The 18,743-nt window shown below is 37.2% G+C and overlaps 2 protein-coding genes across 2 annotated transcripts; one reads left to right on the forward strand and one right to left on the reverse strand.

The window, feature by feature from the left end:
* Positions 1 to 4,638: 4,638 nt before the first annotated feature.
* LOC113291791 lies at positions 4,639 to 5,511 on the forward strand. The gene has a single exon (XM_026541284.1). It carries the CDS (start codon positions 4,639 to 4,641, stop codon positions 5,509 to 5,511), a length of 873 nt encoding a protein of 290 aa, XP_026397069.1.
* A 9,821-nt stretch (positions 5,512 to 15,332) lies between these two features.
* LOC113290082 (pentatricopeptide repeat-containing protein At4g02750-like) lies at positions 15,333 to 18,487 on the reverse strand. Its single transcript, XM_026539607.1, has one exon. The coding sequence runs from the start codon at positions 18,457 to 18,459 to the stop codon at positions 16,216 to 16,218; it is 2,244 nt and encodes a 747-aa protein (XP_026395392.1). The 5' UTR covers positions 18,460 to 18,487; the 3' UTR covers positions 15,333 to 16,215.
* Positions 18,488 to 18,743: the final 256 nt, after the last annotated feature.

Raw genomic sequence — 18,743 nt, forward strand, 5'->3', positions numbered from 1 at the left:
ATCAGTGAGGAGGAAACAATGACACATCTCTTCTTAAACTGCCCTGCTGCTACTGCAGTATGGCAGGACCTCATTGGACCAAACCATAGAAAGTTTGACAACAATACAAACTTTATGGAATGGTTTAACTCCTGGTTTGATACTGTAGATATAACTGGAAAATAATCCTCTATGCTACCACATGCTGGCATATCTAGAAAGCTAGGTGTGACCAGTTTTTCAATCACATAAAACCAAATGGAAAGCACACTACTCAGTGTATCCAGCAATATCTCTGTGATTATAACAAACTGCACAACTTACCTACTTATGATCTCAATGGTTTACTTCCCAACAACACTAGGTCTGACACTGAGCCAGACATCCAAATTCCCTATGATCTAAACCATATTCCACAAGAATTTGGTTTCATCATAAGGATATGCACTATACATAACCCTGAGAATCTTAAATATTTCTCTGAACTAACTATTTTAGATGCTGCAGGAAACAACATTGATAGCAGAGGATACTCAGATCACTCTGGAGGTTGGGGAGCAACAAGAGGTGCAGATCTAGCTTTCAGCTGGGCCAAGGAAAAGCAGCACATGAATATTGAAGTACAAGCTGAATCAAAGGAAATCCGGTCAGATTTCACTATCTATACCATCAAGCTATCCAAGAAAGGTTCAACCCCAATTACTATGACAATTCAAGAAACAATGTTGAAGATTATAGCTCAAGAATCAAGCCTATCTCTTTTGTTTTAAGTAGTCTTAAGTTAATCCACAGACTTCAAAATTTGGAAACTCTTCATTTAGCTATTTTATGTAAGAACAATGAAAGCAGACCTCACACAAGAGCTTCTATCCCCTTGTATGGTCCTTAGTTCTTTTTGCGAAGGTTTTTCTATAAGAAAAAATACATGAAGATTATAAACTGATAGACATGTGGGTTAAAGAATAAAGAATGTGGACCTTTCAAAGTCCTATCCTATGGCCCCGAATTCATACTCCTCTGGTTGCAAGCATATGGATATGGGACTCGAAACAACAACAATACTTTTAACCAATATGTATATTAATTTACTATCAGTTGCAACTTCTTTTATCAAGAATAGCGCATTTGGATACACATCCAGAAGTATCTTTTTGACTTCTAGAAATCGAAAAGCAAGAAATCAGTTTTTGGGTGTAGAATTTCAGAACCAATTCTAGAAGTAGAAAAGTCGACGTTTTGTGACAAATCAGAAGTAGAAGTCAGTTTGGGCGTAGAATTTCAGAACGACTTCTAGAAATAGAAAAGTCGACTTTTTATTTGGACTTCTGACTTATGCTTCTGACTTCTGCTTCTAGAGAAGCACAAGTCAGAAGCAGGATTGTATCCAAACGCGCTATTAACATTCGGAGATTGACGGATTATATGAAGAAAAGTAATATTTGTGCCATGTTTTAACAGCTGAATATGCATATGTAACTTGTAAGTTCTCCAAAATTTGCTCGCCAATTCGCAAAATGTTAATAAACCAAGCAAATCAATTTTTAAAATATAGATTAAAATGTTAGTAAAACAAATTAAGGATCATTCCTGAATTCCATCATAAATAAGACGAGCAAACGTACCAATTACTACTTAAAAACTACTCCCTTCGTTCCTTTTTAATAGGGTGGTTTCCAAAAATAAATGTTTCATAAAAATAGTCCGGTTTCCTAATTGGGAAAGTCAAGTGTTACTTTAGTTTTATGGAACCACTTTTCTCTTAACTTCTTTTGATGACAGGTGTCATGTGAACCATTTCACTATACTTCTTTTGCTGACAAGTGTCATGGGGACCATTTCATTACAAGATACTGAAAAGCCCTTCAATAACATAAAATAACCGTTGCCAGCGTCATTATCCAACCAACAGTTTTTCATTTCAACCCATTTATTTCTCTCTCCCTCTCTCTCAATTTCAGAGGAAAAACCGAAGGAAAAAAAAACCTCCAAAAATCACCGCAAAACCTCTAAAAATCATTAGAAAAACGAAAGAAACTTAGTAGATCTGAACTTTTTTTTTATTTAGAAGAACAAAATCAACTGAAAAACGAAAGAAAAATGGATTTCAGTTGATTTCAGAGATGCAGTGAATATCAACAACAAAAATCGAAGGTAAACATACTAATTTGAGTTGTTTGTGTTTCATTCAGTTTAATCTTCGTCTGAATTTCGATTTGTTAGGGTTTCGGAAACGATTGTATTCAAAAAAATTATTGAAAAAATTGATTTATATTTTCAGCCGTTAATGATTCTTACTAATTTGCTTCGATTTCATGTTGCATGTGATGAAAATCAACTAAATCGACTGATTTTGTTGGTGATAAAGAAATAGAAGTCTTATGTTGGAATTAAGAAAGGTAAAAAAAACTTTTATCATTGATTTTTGATTCAGTTAGGGTTTTGATTCAAAGAACAGTAGTTATTTAGGTTGTGGATTCAGTTATTGAAGCACAACTGTTTCATAATATGATTTCTGCATCTTGTTTGAGGATTTCATGGTTTGATGGTTTATGCATATTGTTTGAGTGTTTGATGGTTTGATGATTTCTGCATTTTGTTTCTACCCAATTAGTTTGATGCAGAAAAAATTACCTGAAAATGTTGTTCATCTATGCCTTCATATTCCTAGTACTTGTTGTATGTTGTTGAATGCAATGGAACATGTTAAATGGTTCTGAAGACATCCTAGTGCTAGTTGTTCCCATTATGTTCTGCAATGAATTGTGCTTTTGGAAGCAACTGGTACTAGTTGCCTCTGTATTTTGGAGGAAACTTATGATAGTTGTTCCCAGTTATTGTCATTTCTGGAGGCAACTTAAGATAGTTTATCTCAGATTTTGGTAGTTCCTGTTATATATGAAGACAACTTGAATTTGTTAGCGCTATTGAGATGTCATGCTAACTATTTCTATTCTCTGAACAACAATAGTATGAAGAGGACTTCACCAAGATTGAAAGCAAAGGCAACCATGTCTGCAAAGAATGCTCCCAGCAACGAAACAACAAAAACTGGTGACAAAGTTCCATAAGGAAAAGGTATGAAAAAGAAAACATATAAATCTTCTTTTAATTAGCTGTCTGTATCTATGTATTAGATGTTAATTGGATAGTTTGCATGACTGTAAGTAAAAAGAAGAAGATAGATACTTCATATAAGTCTGGATTATTACCATTGTTAGATATCAGTTACTACTTGCATAGAGTATTGAAAGATAATCCAGACCATGTGAAAGCCTTAATAGAGTCTCCGTATTGGGGTTTTATTGAACCATTCTTTAAAGAATAACCAAAAGACAGGACTCCAAAAGAAGTAACGGCTGAAAGAGAAGTATACACTAAGATTGGTGAAGCTGTAGGGAGGCTTCTTAGCTGTCATGATAGTGTAGTAGTGAGGAAGAAAATGGAAGTTGGATTTTTTATTGATAAGAAAGTTTATGTTCCAAAAGCAGAGGACTTTGCTGTTTTCTTCAAAGTGCAAAGAAGGCCTGAAGATGGTGAATTGGAGAATAAATTGAGGAAAGTAACTAAAGAACACATAATATTCTTACACAAACACTTCCCCCCAAAAGAAGGAAAAAACTACAAAGTTACTAGGCAGCAGATCGATGCGGTGTTGAGAAAAGAAGATGAAAATGGAAAGGACCTGGCGTTGTTTTGGATTTTCTTTGGAATGTGGTTGTGCACCGTGTTCTTTTTCACAGACACTAGTGGAGCTTACTTTACACAAAAATAGATGCCATACTTGTTCTCCATGCATAGAGTGTCGTGGCCAGACCACATAGTGAAGTATTTAATGGCTAATATAAAGAAACCAAAAGGAAAAAATGGTCATAAACGTGTACCTGGGTGCATACCACTAGTGTTGGTAAAAAAAAAAGACAAATTGTTGACAAGTATTGATTTAAAATGTTTTGAGAAACTTAACTAACATTTAAAATGTTTTTTTGCAGTATTGATTTTTGGAGCATAGCAACTACCTGCCGAAGCGACAAGGATTTGAACAAGCGACTCCGAGATTCACTAGGTGGCACCATCTAGATTTCTGCAATAAGTTGACGTTAGAAGGGAAAGATAAAGACGGGAATATGGCGTTCCAGTAGGATTTACTGTAAGTAAAAATTCTTATGCTATTTGTCAATTCTCTGAGTGCTAAACATAGTCAATTCTTTTGCTGGTTAATTATGCTTTTAATGATGATTGAAACATGTTATCAGTTCATTTTGCTAGTTTAATTTAGGCTAGTTACTTTAGTCACTACTATTTAATTTAGGATTTATTTCCTAGTGCTATGAAACAACATATGTGGAAACAACTTGCTCAAGTTGTCTCCATAATATGAAAGCAAGCTCAAGTTGTCTCCATAAAAATGAAAGCAACTTGATCTAGTTGTCTCCATAAAATGAAAGCAACTTGATCTAGTTGATTTCAGAAATAGAAGCAGAAAGTTGGTTCCAATTGTATATTAACTTGCCACTGATTTTGAAGAAAAAAAATGCTGACTAATTTGGAACTTTTCAGTTTACATAAGGCATTCGAGACGAACTATCACCAGATGAGGTAGGGCTGACTTACTTGAAAGAGTTGCAAGGAGAATTAGAAATAAAGAAATCTTTCAACAACATGTTGTATGATTTACTTGAAGAAGAGAGGCTAAATGGCGCGTTCCTTGAAGCCGAAAACGTTGCACTTCAAGAGGTCTTCTATAGGATTGATGAGAGAGACCAGTTCTTGGGAAAGTTCATTGCTGACAACAACTTCCTCAGAAGCATCTATGAAGCTAACAAGGAGAAGATTAACTTGACAGATGAGCAACAACAACAGATGGCCGCCGTGTACAAGAACTTGAATTACTGGGAGGAGTTGAAGAAAACACCAGAGAACCTCTTAAGGGAGCAGAAGTACAAAGAGTGGAGCGCAATGTTTCAAGTTAAAACATCCAATGGAAAGTCCTCAAACCATGAATCTAAAGAAGATAATGTGCAAGAAGGTGAAACTGATGGAGAAGATAATGTAGGTGACAGTAAAGCTACAGAAAATGTAGGTGAAACTACAGAAGCTGATGAGGAAGAAGATAATGTAAGTGACCTTAAAGGTGCAGAAAGTGCGGGTGATACTAAAGAAGATGATGAGGGAGTCAGTGAAACAAAAAATGAGGGAGTAAATCTAAATGCCGATGAGAAAATGCAGGTGAGCGAAGAAATCTCTATTGCTGAAGAGGAAACACCATTAAATGCAGTGAAGGAGCCGATTGAAAGGAAAAATTCAGGCGAGGTAAATATGCCAGATAGTTATGAAGAGTTGATGCAGGATGTGGACATTGATGGTATAACTGGCAGATATTTAGCTGACATAGCGCAAGTAAAAGACGATATACAAGAAGAACCAAAAGCAAGTCCAGTGGAGAAAGGAACAGTTGCAATGAAGGAAGAAGAAAAAAAGGCAAGTCCAGTTGCGCCAGTGGAGGAAGTGCAAGTTGCAATGGAGGAAGAATAAGAAAAGGCAAGTCCAGTTGCGCTATTGGAGGAAAAGCAAGTTGCAATGGAGGAAGAGCAAGTTGCAATGAAGGAAGAGAAGAAAAAGACAACTCTAGTTGCAACGGAGGAAGAGCATGATGAAATAACAAGTGCAGTTACAATGGATGAAGCACCAGTTAGAGACGAGAAAGAAAAGAGCACTATAGTTGATTAAGAAGATGCATCAGAAAGGTAAAAATTTCATTCATTTTATTAGTAGATTATTAAAATTAGTAGTAAATAATTCTTGGATGGAAGCAACTTGTGAAAGTTGCCTCCATATGTTTAGGAAGCAACTTGCTCAAGTTGTCTCCATATGTGGAAGAAACTTGAGCAAGTTGTCTCCATATGTTTAGGAAGCAACTTGCACAAGTTGTCTCCATGTGTGGAAGCAACTTACTCAAGGTTGTATCCTCTACTTGTTTTCAGTGTGCCGTGTTTTTAATGATTTTTTTCCTACCTCTGTGCTTTGCTGAATTTGCAGGCAAGTAGCATATTGTACACAAGAGAATGAGGATGAAAACAAAACATCAGATGAAATGTCTGTTAATCTACACACTCCAACAACATATGTGCAAACCCAATCCTTTCAAGGTCCATATTTTGATTTTCATTTTATGTCTCCGGCATCACCAGTTCCAGTTTCTCAAATAATTGAACAACTAAAAGCAGACGAAAAGAGTGAGTTATCAAAAACTAAAGAGCAACAAGTTGAGGAGAAAGCAAAATCTGTTGTTGATTCTATTATTAGAAGAGTCAAGATCGATCCAAGAGAGAGGAAGAGAAAATAATTGGAAGATGGATTCACTGGAACAGGTTTACACCAAAAGAAAAACAAGAAACAATAGGGGAGTCAAATTATTGATTTGGACGCAATAGAGTACATCGATCCAACACCCCCGGAACAAAAACAACTAAAGGATGCAAAAAGTCTTAAGCTTTGGGATAAGTGCACTAAACAGGAACAAGAAATTCTGTAAGGATGCCACATAAAGGTAATATACGAAAAAACTTTACTTCTCATCTAATACATTTCGTGTCTATCTGAAATACAGGACTAGAATTGAACTGAAAAAGATCAAAATACTTTGAATAAATACTTAGGGTACTTGAATTAAAAAGATGAAAGTACTTGGTGATTAATCCAAAAATTTAGAATGTTCCTGTAGATGGTGGATTTTCGACAAAGGGTAGAATTGTAAAACTATACTCCAAATTCAGCAACCGGATGAGTATTGAGGCTCATGTCTCTCATTAAAGCATGAAAGCTCATGCCATAAAATCTCTGTCTGAGAAGGCTGTCTCTCAGAGTACATGTAGATGTGTTGTCTCTCAACTGAGGCCACGACACATCTCATGAATACTGAGCAATTTCAGTAATTACTCCGGATCCGACAATCGGATGAGTATCAAGACTCATGTCTCTATGCATGAAATCTCATGACACCTCTAATGGAGAAAGTCTCTCAGAGAAGATGAAGATGTGTAGTCTCTCAGCTGAGGCCACGACACATCTCATACTGTATAGAATCAAAAGATTGGGCGGCTCCTAGACAGCATGTCTGCTAGTATAGAGCGACAACGTCTTCGGGATGTAACCAGATTTTCCCCGACTATGCAAGAGGAATATGACACTCCAGCAAGTTCATATTGCTCAAACCTCAGATAATTAATGCTCCTAGACAGGAAGCCCTTCTAGTATAGAGCCAACAATTAATTATCTTAAATCGTCTGAATATCCAGCAATATTCTACGAGCCATCGTCTGAATATCCAGCAATATTTTACGAGTCGTCAATTAATCGCCTGAATATTCAGCAATATTCTACGATTCCTCGTTATATTTCGTAACTTCAATCTGTGGTTCTTCCCAGCAGAATTCCACAGGTTAGTAATAAATATTCAACAAAACAGGCATCTGAGCATCGAATAAGCCCGACAAAAATGGTGCAAGTGTAATTAGCAGATAATGCACATACCAGCATTTTGAATGCACGAACGAGCATTTCAAAAATACTAACGAACGAGGAACCTATGCAAAATAGGAAGGAAAAATAATAATAAAAAAATATTAAGCAAAAGCGCCAGGGGACTAGGCTCACCAGCTGGCCAGTCATGCCGTGACTAGTCCCGCGTCCAATTTTATATTTTATCATATTTTTACTATTTTCACGATCTCATGAAAATCCTCTTGTTCGAGCAAATTTCCTTTATTTCAAAGAAATTATCTAAATCACATGATTTTATCAAAAATAATAAAATTAGGGAAAGGTTTCACGTGACCGCCGGCCGGCCGTTCATGCCTTGGCCGTGGCCGGTCCCACACCTCACGTCCCATTATTTTATTATTCCTTCTCAAATTATGAAAATTCCTTGATATTATGAATTTTCGATAAAATCATGAAAATTACCTAATTTCATGTATTTTTTATCTAAATCACATGATTTTATCAAAAATAATAAAATTAGGGAAAGGTGTCGCGGGACCGCCGGCCGGCCGTCCATGCCTTGGCCGTGGCCGGTCCCACACCTCACGTCCCATTATTTTATTATTCCTTCTCAAATTATGAAAATTCCTTGATTTTATGAATTTTCCCTAAAATCATGAAAATTACCTAATTTCATGTATTTTTATCTAAATCACATGATTTTATCAAAAATAATAAAATTAGGGAAAGATGTCGCGGGACCGCCAGCCGGCCTTTCATGCCTTGGCCGTGGCCGGTCCCACACCTCACGTCCCATTATTTTATTATTCCTTCTCAAATTATGAAAATTCCTTGATTTTATGAATTTTTCCTAAAATTATCTAATTTCATGTATTTTCTCTAAAATCATGGAAAAAATTAAAAAATTAGGAAAACTTGTGGGACCGGGCTCTAGCCGGCCGGCCATGCCCTAGCCGGTCCCAAACGCCCATTATTTTATTATTATTTGGTGTTTTGTTTCCTGATTTCATGAAAACTCTCCGATTTCAACAAAATGTCATGGTTTTCAACAAATCCCTTTGATTTTATGAAAATTATCTAAAATCATCAAAATTACATAAAATTGGGAAGAGTGCCTTGGGACTCGCGCCCATTGGCCGGCCGGCCATGCCACGGCCATTTCCGGTCCCACACTCCCATTCCTTATTTTATATTTTAATTTATGTCTCTCATCTCATGGAAGTTCTCTAATTTCGCCAAACTCTCTAGTTTCATGGAATTTCCCTTAAATCGGAGAAAAATACATAAAATCACATAAAACTAGGAAAAGCATGTGGGACCGTGCCGGCCGGCCATGCCCTAGCCGTGGCCGGTCTCACACCTTGTGATTCCTTGTTTATTTATTATTTTCATCATCTCATGTATTTTTGCCGGTTTCAGCAAAACCATGGATTTTGCATATTTTCTCCAAATGTTGCTCAAACGTGCACCAGAAAATATCAAAATTCTCAGGACTGAAGCGCGGACACTATGGTGACACGGGCACATCCCCTTGACTGACCAAGGGTGACCTTGAGGCTTGCAAACAGCTGGTCCCGCATGTTTTAATGATTTTAACCTAATTTGCTCAGTTGCTCGTATTAGGTTCGAACTCTTTCTAAACAATTGGAAGTTCGCTCAAATGACCATCTACTGGTCCCACGACCACCAAGAGCCGGTATCATGACCTCTTGGTCGGTCCCTCATATTTTCTATATTAGGTTTTATGATTTGTTGCTTACACGATCATTATTTCAGTAAATGATTAAACCAACATTTAATCATTCTTTCACCAACTGGTCCTCAAGAGACTTTGGTATTTTTGCTCATTCGAGCATCTGGGCGTTATATGGTGAACTCGTCATCCCATGTAGCCGGTCTTATGTGATTTGCGATAAATCATTATCCCGGTAAACTTAGGGTTTTGAATCCAGAGCTCTATAGAAACGTAATTCTGAGAAGATTCGAACACTCTGATAATTTTATGTTGATTCCATGATTAACATTCATATTTATTTTGCTCGAACCAGCAGTCAGTAACTTAAATTAATATTTTATTTGGTCCAGCTACCAACAATTCATCAAAAGAACAATATTTGTTCAAACTAGCAATATTTGCTCGAACTAGCAATATTCGCTCGAACCGGCAATATTTACTCAATTAGCAATATTTGCTCAAATCAAAGAATATTGGTTCAACTATCAATATTCAACAATTTAGCAACACAGTTTTGCTCGTCTTAGGTTATAATGATACCTCGTCTCAGCAGACACATTAAATTCATGAGTTTCGAAACATTTGTTAATCATGTTCAACTCAGCAATATATGGACTCATCGTCCCATAAAGTCAGCAACTGACTCCAAAATCACGAGATTTCAATCGTGTCACATGGGGGGATATTAACTAGGTTTTTGGTCTGGAGGTCTACGACACGTGTGTTCACCCACGACGAGAATGTGAGAAAGTCGTGCAATCAGTTGGAAGAGTCAGCAAAGTAGTGGGTGGAAAGTTAACCAAGTCTCCGCACGATGAGTAATTGGTTTTAACACGATTTCCCCATTTCCCATTCTCTGATTGCAGCAACTGTCACACTTCATGGGATCATGGTGTTTTCAACTCCGACATTATAAAATGTCTCTGAATCCTGATTGAAAAAGAAGAAGTTTTCGAACACTCGAACAACATTCGCCAAAACGAGCAATTTCTCATCAAAGTTCATACAGACAATCTTCCGTCTACACGAACTCATAGAAATTACTCTCAATTGAGCAAAATTCAATCGTTCAGAGCATTTTCACGCTGAATTCACAACATACCTACAATCTCAGATCACCATTGATCTCACGCATTTCTCAGCTTCCCTCCTACAGATCAACCCATCCTCTCTCTTGTGACCGAATTGACTCTGGAACGTCCATTGTTCTTGGTTTAGGCCGGGGTCTTACAGATTGATCTCTCGAACTTAAAACATTCCCTTCTTGCAGTGCATCTGTGTGAGGTTCGCTCGGTTCAAGGAGTCTCCACACGGTCGACTCTTCAATTCCGTAAAAACCAGCAAATCGTTTTTCCCCACTCACAGTTCCATATAAGAAAGAAAGTTTGTTCAAAGATCAAAAAGATCAAAGTACTTGTGCAAGTTTGTTCCATATACGAAAGCAACTTCTTGAAGTTTCCTCAAGTATTTGCGTTAGAATGTTCTGCTGTGTTATTTATGGTTGTTGGGTTATGCAGGGAGATGGCTTATTCTGGAAAGGATAATAAGTTTCACATTGATAAGCTGCACATCCAGAATCTGCTGGATAATAATTATATCAACGGTGATGTAATTGATTATTACATCACTATTCTAGAGGAGAAGATGGAAAAGGGTCCTGATAAGGGATACAACAAGCATGTCATTTTAAATACAAATACTTTGGTAAGTAATTTTCTTACTTTTCATTTGACAACATTATCTTCTGATCTATTGTAGGTATTCATAAAAAAACTTGTTGCTATTCTCATTACTTTGTCACTTTTTCGATTATGTTAAGAACTTAAGATGATAAAATTTTGTATATGATGAATAGAAATCTGAATGAAAAATATTTACATTGATGCAGGGTCTTGTACAATCTTCCTTAGAAAATGGGGATGAATGTGCAATAGAATCAAGTGCAGTTGCAAATAATGTAAGACAATTTTACCAAGTGGATGGCAGAAGAAAGATGTTTCTCATTACGATGTGCATGTACAAAAACAAACGGCCTTACCACTGGGTTCTGCTGGTGCTACATGAAGACATGTGGAAGCTGTGCAACTCAATGAAGAAAAATCCAGACCAGTCAAGACAAATTCATTCCCTGACAAGGCCGTTAACTAAAGTTCTCAATGAAATGGGACGCAGAGACAAAAATGGTGCGCTTATATCTCATACTTTCAAGGTTCTTCCAGTGCTTCAACAACGAGAATACCCCGACTGCGCAATTTTTGTTTGTTGGTATATGCATACATTGGTGAAATTCGAGATGATGGAATTTCTACGAGGAAAAAAAGATGCTTATGTGGAGAAGTTCAACAAGAAAAGGGTGAAGTTGGCCTTCCGCATCTTGAATGCCACTGATGAATGGAAGCGTCAGAAAGGAACATATTTCGGACAGTTGGTAATATACTCTCAATAGAACTAATTGAAAGGGAAACATTTGTTCTTGTTAGTATTATCTAGTAAAACATTATGTTGGTATTATTAGTATTACTCTCTGATTGAACTACATTTATTAGTATTATTCTGATTGAACTACAAACTACTATTGGTTGTAAAACAATGTTTGGTATTATCTAATTAAAGTACACTTCTTAACATTTGTCTGAATGCTTTGATTATTTCCATTGATTATATCAAGTGCTGCAATATTTCTGTATGGTTGCAGGTATGCATGGGTAAAAGGGGAGATTGATAAAAAAATACAGACAAACCCTTGCTCAAGTTGTGTACTTAAATGGAAGCAACTTGCTCAAGTTGTCTCCATCTATGGAAGAAACTTGCTTCAAGTTTATTCCAAAAATGGAAGAAAATAATAAAAGTTGTCATCAAAAAAATCATACAAGAACTGAAATGGAAGCAACTAGCAAAAGATGTCTTCATATGTGGAACCAACTTGCATAAGTTGTTCCCAACATGGAAGTAACTACCAATAGTTGTCTCCATAAAAAAGAAGCAACTAGTAAAAGTTGCCTTCAACTAGAACAACTTTCCTTCAAATCTGTAGCCATAAACAACATAATTTCCATGAAAAAAAATTACAGACCCTGCAACAAACTAAAGAACAATAACTGATTTCATAACAACTGCAGCATAAAAAGTGTACCAGTATCAATTAAAGACAAAACCAAGTTCACATAAACATGAATCACAAGTTCAGTAAAGCATTAAAGAAAAGGTTCAGAAAAACATAAAACAAACTGGAACAAATGCAGTTGAGAGATTTCATAGGAACATCATCCTGTAGAACCTTCCAATCCTAGACTGATTCTTGAATATTGGTGGGCGAGGTGCCAATGGAGCACTACGGCATGGTATACAAGCATTCCACAGCGGCCACACTTTCTCTTCTTGCGGATTTTCTCACGGTAACTGCGTTTACGAACAGAGTTTGGTCTTACAACTTATGGTCCAACAGGGGGAGGCATGACGTATTTGGTACGAGAAATCTCATCCGTCTTGTCACCATCAGGAATGGGATAGATAGGTTTTTAGTACAAACCTCTGTAGTATTCGACCGTGTAGTAAGGTGATATGTGCTTGTATACCTCCTCCTCACCAATCTGCACCATAACTTTCACGGTGACAAGTGTAGGTATGGGAGTCCAAGTCAACAGTATGCTTCGCATTAATTAGTTATGATCTCAAATACCTTTTCACTAGCTCTACGCACCTTGTATCTATGACAGTCAGTTATCCTCTTGTCTAACCGTGCTTGCATCTTATAGGTAAGTCTTGTAGTCCAGCTGCTAGCTTTAACCTTCCTCTTCCACATTGTCTCCATTGTCCGAGCACGAATACATTAAATCAACTCGATGGCTTTCAGTCGCTTTTCGTGCCTAATCAAGCTGTTAAAGCTTTCAACTATATTGGATGTAAGTTCTCCACATTTCCCCAAGAAACTCATGAGAAGCTCAGTTCTTCAGTGGGATCTTGTTCATCCACTCAATAACAGAGAACAACTTAAGATTGACCATGCTTGAAACTACCTTCAAAATTTCTCCTTGGTGACAGCACTGTAGCATTGCTCAAACAACTTAATAGGAGTCTGTCTACTCTTGCCTTTGACAACTGGAATATTTCCTTTCATATGGTACGAATAATATGAGTGAAAAGCATTCGGAAATATTTCAGGAACAGTGTTCAAAATTCCAGTTCCACGATCAGATATGATGGTCAATGGACGATCAACATCGACAATTCCCTTCAAATTTTCTAGAAACCAGCGCCAATTATCACTATTTTTCACCAGAAACAATCCCAAAGGCAACTAAATATCTCTGCAAATAAAAAAAAATAAAAAAATTTAACACAAAAATGAGTAGCATGTTTCGAATTACACAGTGGAAGAACCACGAAAAGTTGTCTCCAGAAGAATGAAATCAACTAGAACAAGTTGTCTCCAGAATATGGAAGCAACTTGACCAAGTTGCCTCAAAAATATAAAAGCCAAACTACAAGAATGAAAATAACTAGCACAAGTTGGTTCCATATTTTGGAGGCAACTTGTGATAGTTATTTTCATTCTTGTTGAGGTTGTTCACAAGTTATTGAATTTGTTCACAAAAATCTAAACCTAAAAGGTTTGTTGAGGTTGTGCAATTACATACAGTTGTCTACAAAGTTTTCTACCAAAAGGTTTGTCATAAAAACAACGCATAATAAAAAGAAAAATAGTAAAGAAGATGCATAATACCTTGGTTGCCAGTTTTTCCACAAGCCACCATAAGACCACCCCTGAACTTTCCAGTAAGAAACGTAGCATCTATTATCAGCATAGGACGGCAATACTTGTTGAACCCTGTGATGCAAGCTTCGAAAGAAATGAAAAACCTCTCAAACTGCCGGTTTTCAGCATTAAACTCAAAGTTGATGACGCTTCCAGGATTATAACTCTTGACTGCTTCTTCATACCACAAGAAATCAGAATACGACTTGATATCATCTCCCAAAATACATTCTTTGCGAAATTTCAGTCCAGGATATGCCTGATGGTAGGTGAGGTCAACTTGATACTCCCTGAAAAACAAATCTTGAATGTTCAGCGGCTGTTTTCTGCTTACCTGAAACTCTAATATCGTCTTTTATAATGTTCTTTATAAAAGTCTTCGTCATTCGAAGGTTTGAAGGATCAGAGCAAGCCAAACCACAAGAATGCTCTGATATAAAAGTCTTGCACTTAAAAGCATGGCCACCTTTGAATGCTAAAGATGAGTGAAACCTCCACTTACATCCTTTTTCTTCTTTGAAAAGGAAATGAACTGTATAACGCTTCCGATCAGTTGACTTTGTACCCACTCTCCACTTGATACTTCAACATGACATCAACAACTTCCTCTTTCCCTTCCTCAAACATCTGACCAACGCCGGTAAGAATTCCATCCCAAGCATCACACTTTTTTGGTTCTCTTGTGGATAATTGATTCATTGAAACGTCATCAGTCATGTCTTCAACAAAAGCCAAACCTTCAGTTGAAACACAACTTGAAGAAGCTGAAGAAGAAGCAACACATGAAGAAGAAGAAGAAGAAGAAGGAGTTTCGAATTGAACATTGAACTTCAAAACTTGTATTCCCTTAGCTTGGCCGTATATAAAAAGAAAATTCAAATCTAAATCAGACCGAATGGTTTGAAGTACACCATTAACATCAGAAAGAATCACATAAGGGACTTGAGAAAGAATACTCCAAGAACGTAACACAAGACTTTGCATCTCCTTGAAGGTAGTTGATTCATAGATAACATGAGAGATGCTTAAGTTGCAAAAGTTGATCTTTGCGACAACCATATTTACCTTGCAAAGAGAAGAAAATCAGTAAATTGCAAAGGATAATAAGATACAAGTTGAAAGAAACCAACCAAAGTTGTTTCCACAACTAGAAGCAACTACCACAGGTTGTTTAGAGAAAGTATTGAAAGCAACCAACCCAAGTTGTTTCCACAACTAGAAGCAACTACCACAGGTTGTTTAGAGAAAGTATTGAAAGCAACTAACACAAGTTGTTTCCACAACTAGAAGCAACTACCACAAGTTGTTTTCATAATTGGAAAAAGTTTGGACAATTTGTCCTGGGATTCTATATAAACGACATTCTATACAAGCTACATTATAACCTACAATGAATATGTACGTGTAATACTATATTTACGGCTTATGCCGATTAATGAATGTTTGAAGAATTTAGTTTTCATGTGGAGTTTTTCTGTAGCTAGAATGAATATAATAAACAGGGACAATCTTTCTTCGGTTCCAGCAAAAAGAAATGAAAAGGGCACAAGTTTCTAATGGAAGAATAATATTTTATGTTGGGTGAATGGTGCACAAATTAGATCGCATGACATACTATGGTTCTTGAAGTATATATTTATGGTCACCGTCGTAGGTTCAGGATGATAGGGACATTCTGTTTCTAACCCCGTTACGGCTCCTGTTTATAACCTGAATGCAACCCCATGCTCGCCAACGCTGCATCTAGAAAGCGCCGGTACTCACTCCCAGAAGCCAGAAGCCAGAATTGTCTACTCCTTCCTCTTCTCAAAGGTCCAGAACTAGAATACCTTCTAAAAGACCCTGATTCCTGTCATCCAATTCTTTTAGAGCTAAATATGTCGGAGGCCGACAAAGACAAAACACAACGACCTTCAGGACTGGGGATGTTATAGGACATCATATAACGTGCACGTCAAGAAGAATCTGGTATTTGAGATGATCACTATGGGTTCTGAATCCTTTCTTCACCTCTTGCTTTGATTCATCGCCATTCATTACATACTAGTTTTAGAGCTTGAACCACTCCACCAATAAATGGCCTGTGTGTGACTTCTGTTGAACACCCAATGAAGTTATTGTTGCCACACTTCCAACACTATCGAACGGAACATATAGAATGACAGGTTTAGGCAAGCACTAGTAAGTTCTACTCGCCAGGGTTTCTCAAAATGATAAATTTCGACGAGAGTTCAGTTGTAATTAATCACCCATGATCAAGCTGGAAAAGTTCGACATCAGGAACAAAATCTGTGCTTCTAGCATGCAATGTCAGAAGAGTCAGTGCTTCACAAATGTCTATTGTCCTGGTTTCTGCTGAATCACCAGAGAAGAATGGATGGATCCGATTTTCTACTTCAATCCAACTACACCCAGGTTGTTTTTCCACTCTCCGCTCCTTCATCAGCATCCTCACCCGTTCCACCTCATTCCATCTACCTGCTTCGGCGTGAATATTAGACATTAAAACATAATTTGATGTTTTGTGTGGTTCATACTCGAAAAGCTTCTCAGCTGCAATTTTCCCTAAGTCTGCATTCTTATGCATCCGACACGCCCCGAGTAATGCACCCCAAGTTCCTGCATTAGCCGTCACCGGCATCTCAATTACAAGTTTATATGCTTCTTCCAACTTTCCTGCACGCCCTAGCAAATCAACCATGCAGGCATAGTGTTCTTCCACAGGGTCAATGGAGTAAGTTTCAGTCATTAATTTAAACAATTTTATCCCATGATCAACCAACCCTGCATGACTGCAAGCAGATAAAACCCCAACAAAGGTAACCTGATCTGGGCATAACCCCTTAACCTCCATCTCTTCGAAAATTTTAATCGCCTCTTTCCCATATCCATTCAGTGCATAACCAGATATCAAAGAATTCCACGAAATGATGTCGACCGTATCTGTATCTCTAAAAACTTGTTCAGCCTTTGAGATTCTTCCACATTTAGAGTACATACTGATCAAAGCATTTGTAACATATAAATCTTGAGCATAGCCACTCTTGAAAACAAGATTTTGGATTTGCTTCCCAATTGGCAATGCTGCAAGATTAGCACAAGCAATGAGACCACAAGCAAAAGTAGATTGATCAGGTTTTCTCCCTTCCTTTCCCATTAACACGAAATGCTGAAGAGCCTCCGAGAACAACCCATTTTGAGTAAATCCTGATATTATTGAATTCCAAGAAACTAAATTTTTCTCTTTCATAACCTCAAAGATATCAATTGCCTTATCCATTTTCCCACTTTGAGCAAAACCAGCAATCAAAGTATTCCATGTAACTAAATTCTTTCTTGGCATTTGCTCAAACAATCTTATCGCTTCGCTCATTTTACCACATTGAACATAACCTCCAATCATAGTGTTCCAACATACAGAATCTCGGGAACCAATCTTATCAAATATTTGCCGCGCTTCATCGATCCTCATTTTCTGCACATACCCAGAGATCATACTAGTTTGAGCAGTGGCATTCCCTGAAGGCATCTTCTCAAGTAACTCTCTTGCTTCTTCAAGCTTACCGTTTTGGACGTACCCATTGATCACTGCAGTCCATGATGCAGAATTCCTCTCTGGCATTTCTTTGAAAATTTTCAGAGCATCATTAATTTGTGAATTCTGCATATAACCTGCGATCATAGCATTCCAAGAAATGATATTTTTCTCAGGCATTTCCTCGAACGTTCTTTTCGCTTCCTCTATCTTACCACTTTTTGCATAACCACTTAACAATGTGACCCAAGAAACGACATTCGGGTTTGGAATTCTATTAAAAAACAATGATGCTGATTCCAAGTCGCCGAGCTGAACAAACCCATGAACCATCAGATTCCAAGAAACAACATCTTTATCTTCCATTCCGAGAAAAAACTTCAAACCCAAATCCATGAGTTCATTCTGAGTATAAGCCGCAAGCATAGAATTCCGCGAAACCAAATTCTTGACTGGCATTCTATCAAACAACCTTCGAGCTTCTTCAATCCACTGACTCTTTGCATAACCAGCTATCAGAGCATTCCAACAAACTGGGTCTTGTTTATCCGGAAGCATATCAAACAAGTTATTTGCTTTATCAAGCTCACCATTTCTGGTGTAGCAAGTTATCATCAAAGTCCAAGAAAAGTAATCTCTTTGAGGCATTTCATCGAACAAGGCAGCTGCTTCATGTACTTGACCATTATGAGAATAACCAGATATCATTGTGTTCCATGAAACAAGATTCCTTCGAGGCATTTCATCGAACAGCCTACGTGCATCATTAATTTTCCCGTTTTTAGCATAAGCAGAGATCATGGAATTCCATGATACAGTATTTTTATTTGATATGCTCTCAAATATCTGAATGGCTTCTTTAACTCTACCAGATTTACCCAATTGGGTAATCTTCGTATTTTGTTTGAAAACCAAACTTCCATTTCCACTCATTGGTTTCAGAATCCTTTTCATTTTCTTCTTTTCCTCTTACAACGCTCAACATTGGTATTCCGTTGGGCCAAAGCACGAGCAAGGCTGGGGGAGTTAATTTGGATAGGGCGATCCCCGTAGTATAGCAAAGGTTGTCTTTATCGGGTGTTTGGACTTTGGATACAAAAGTAGAGTAGCTTTTTGATTTCTAGAAGTCAAAATGTCAGAAGTTAAATTGAGGTGACAACACATTTTTAAAATAATATCTAAAAGTAATTTTTTGTGAAAGTTTTTGGGTTTAATTTTTGGGATTGACTTAATAGCCT

Source organism: Papaver somniferum, chromosome 6, assembly GCF_003573695.1.
Source record: "Papaver somniferum cultivar HN1 chromosome 6, ASM357369v1, whole genome shotgun sequence".
NCBI lineage: Eukaryota > Viridiplantae > Streptophyta > Magnoliopsida > Ranunculales > Papaveraceae > Papaver > Papaver somniferum.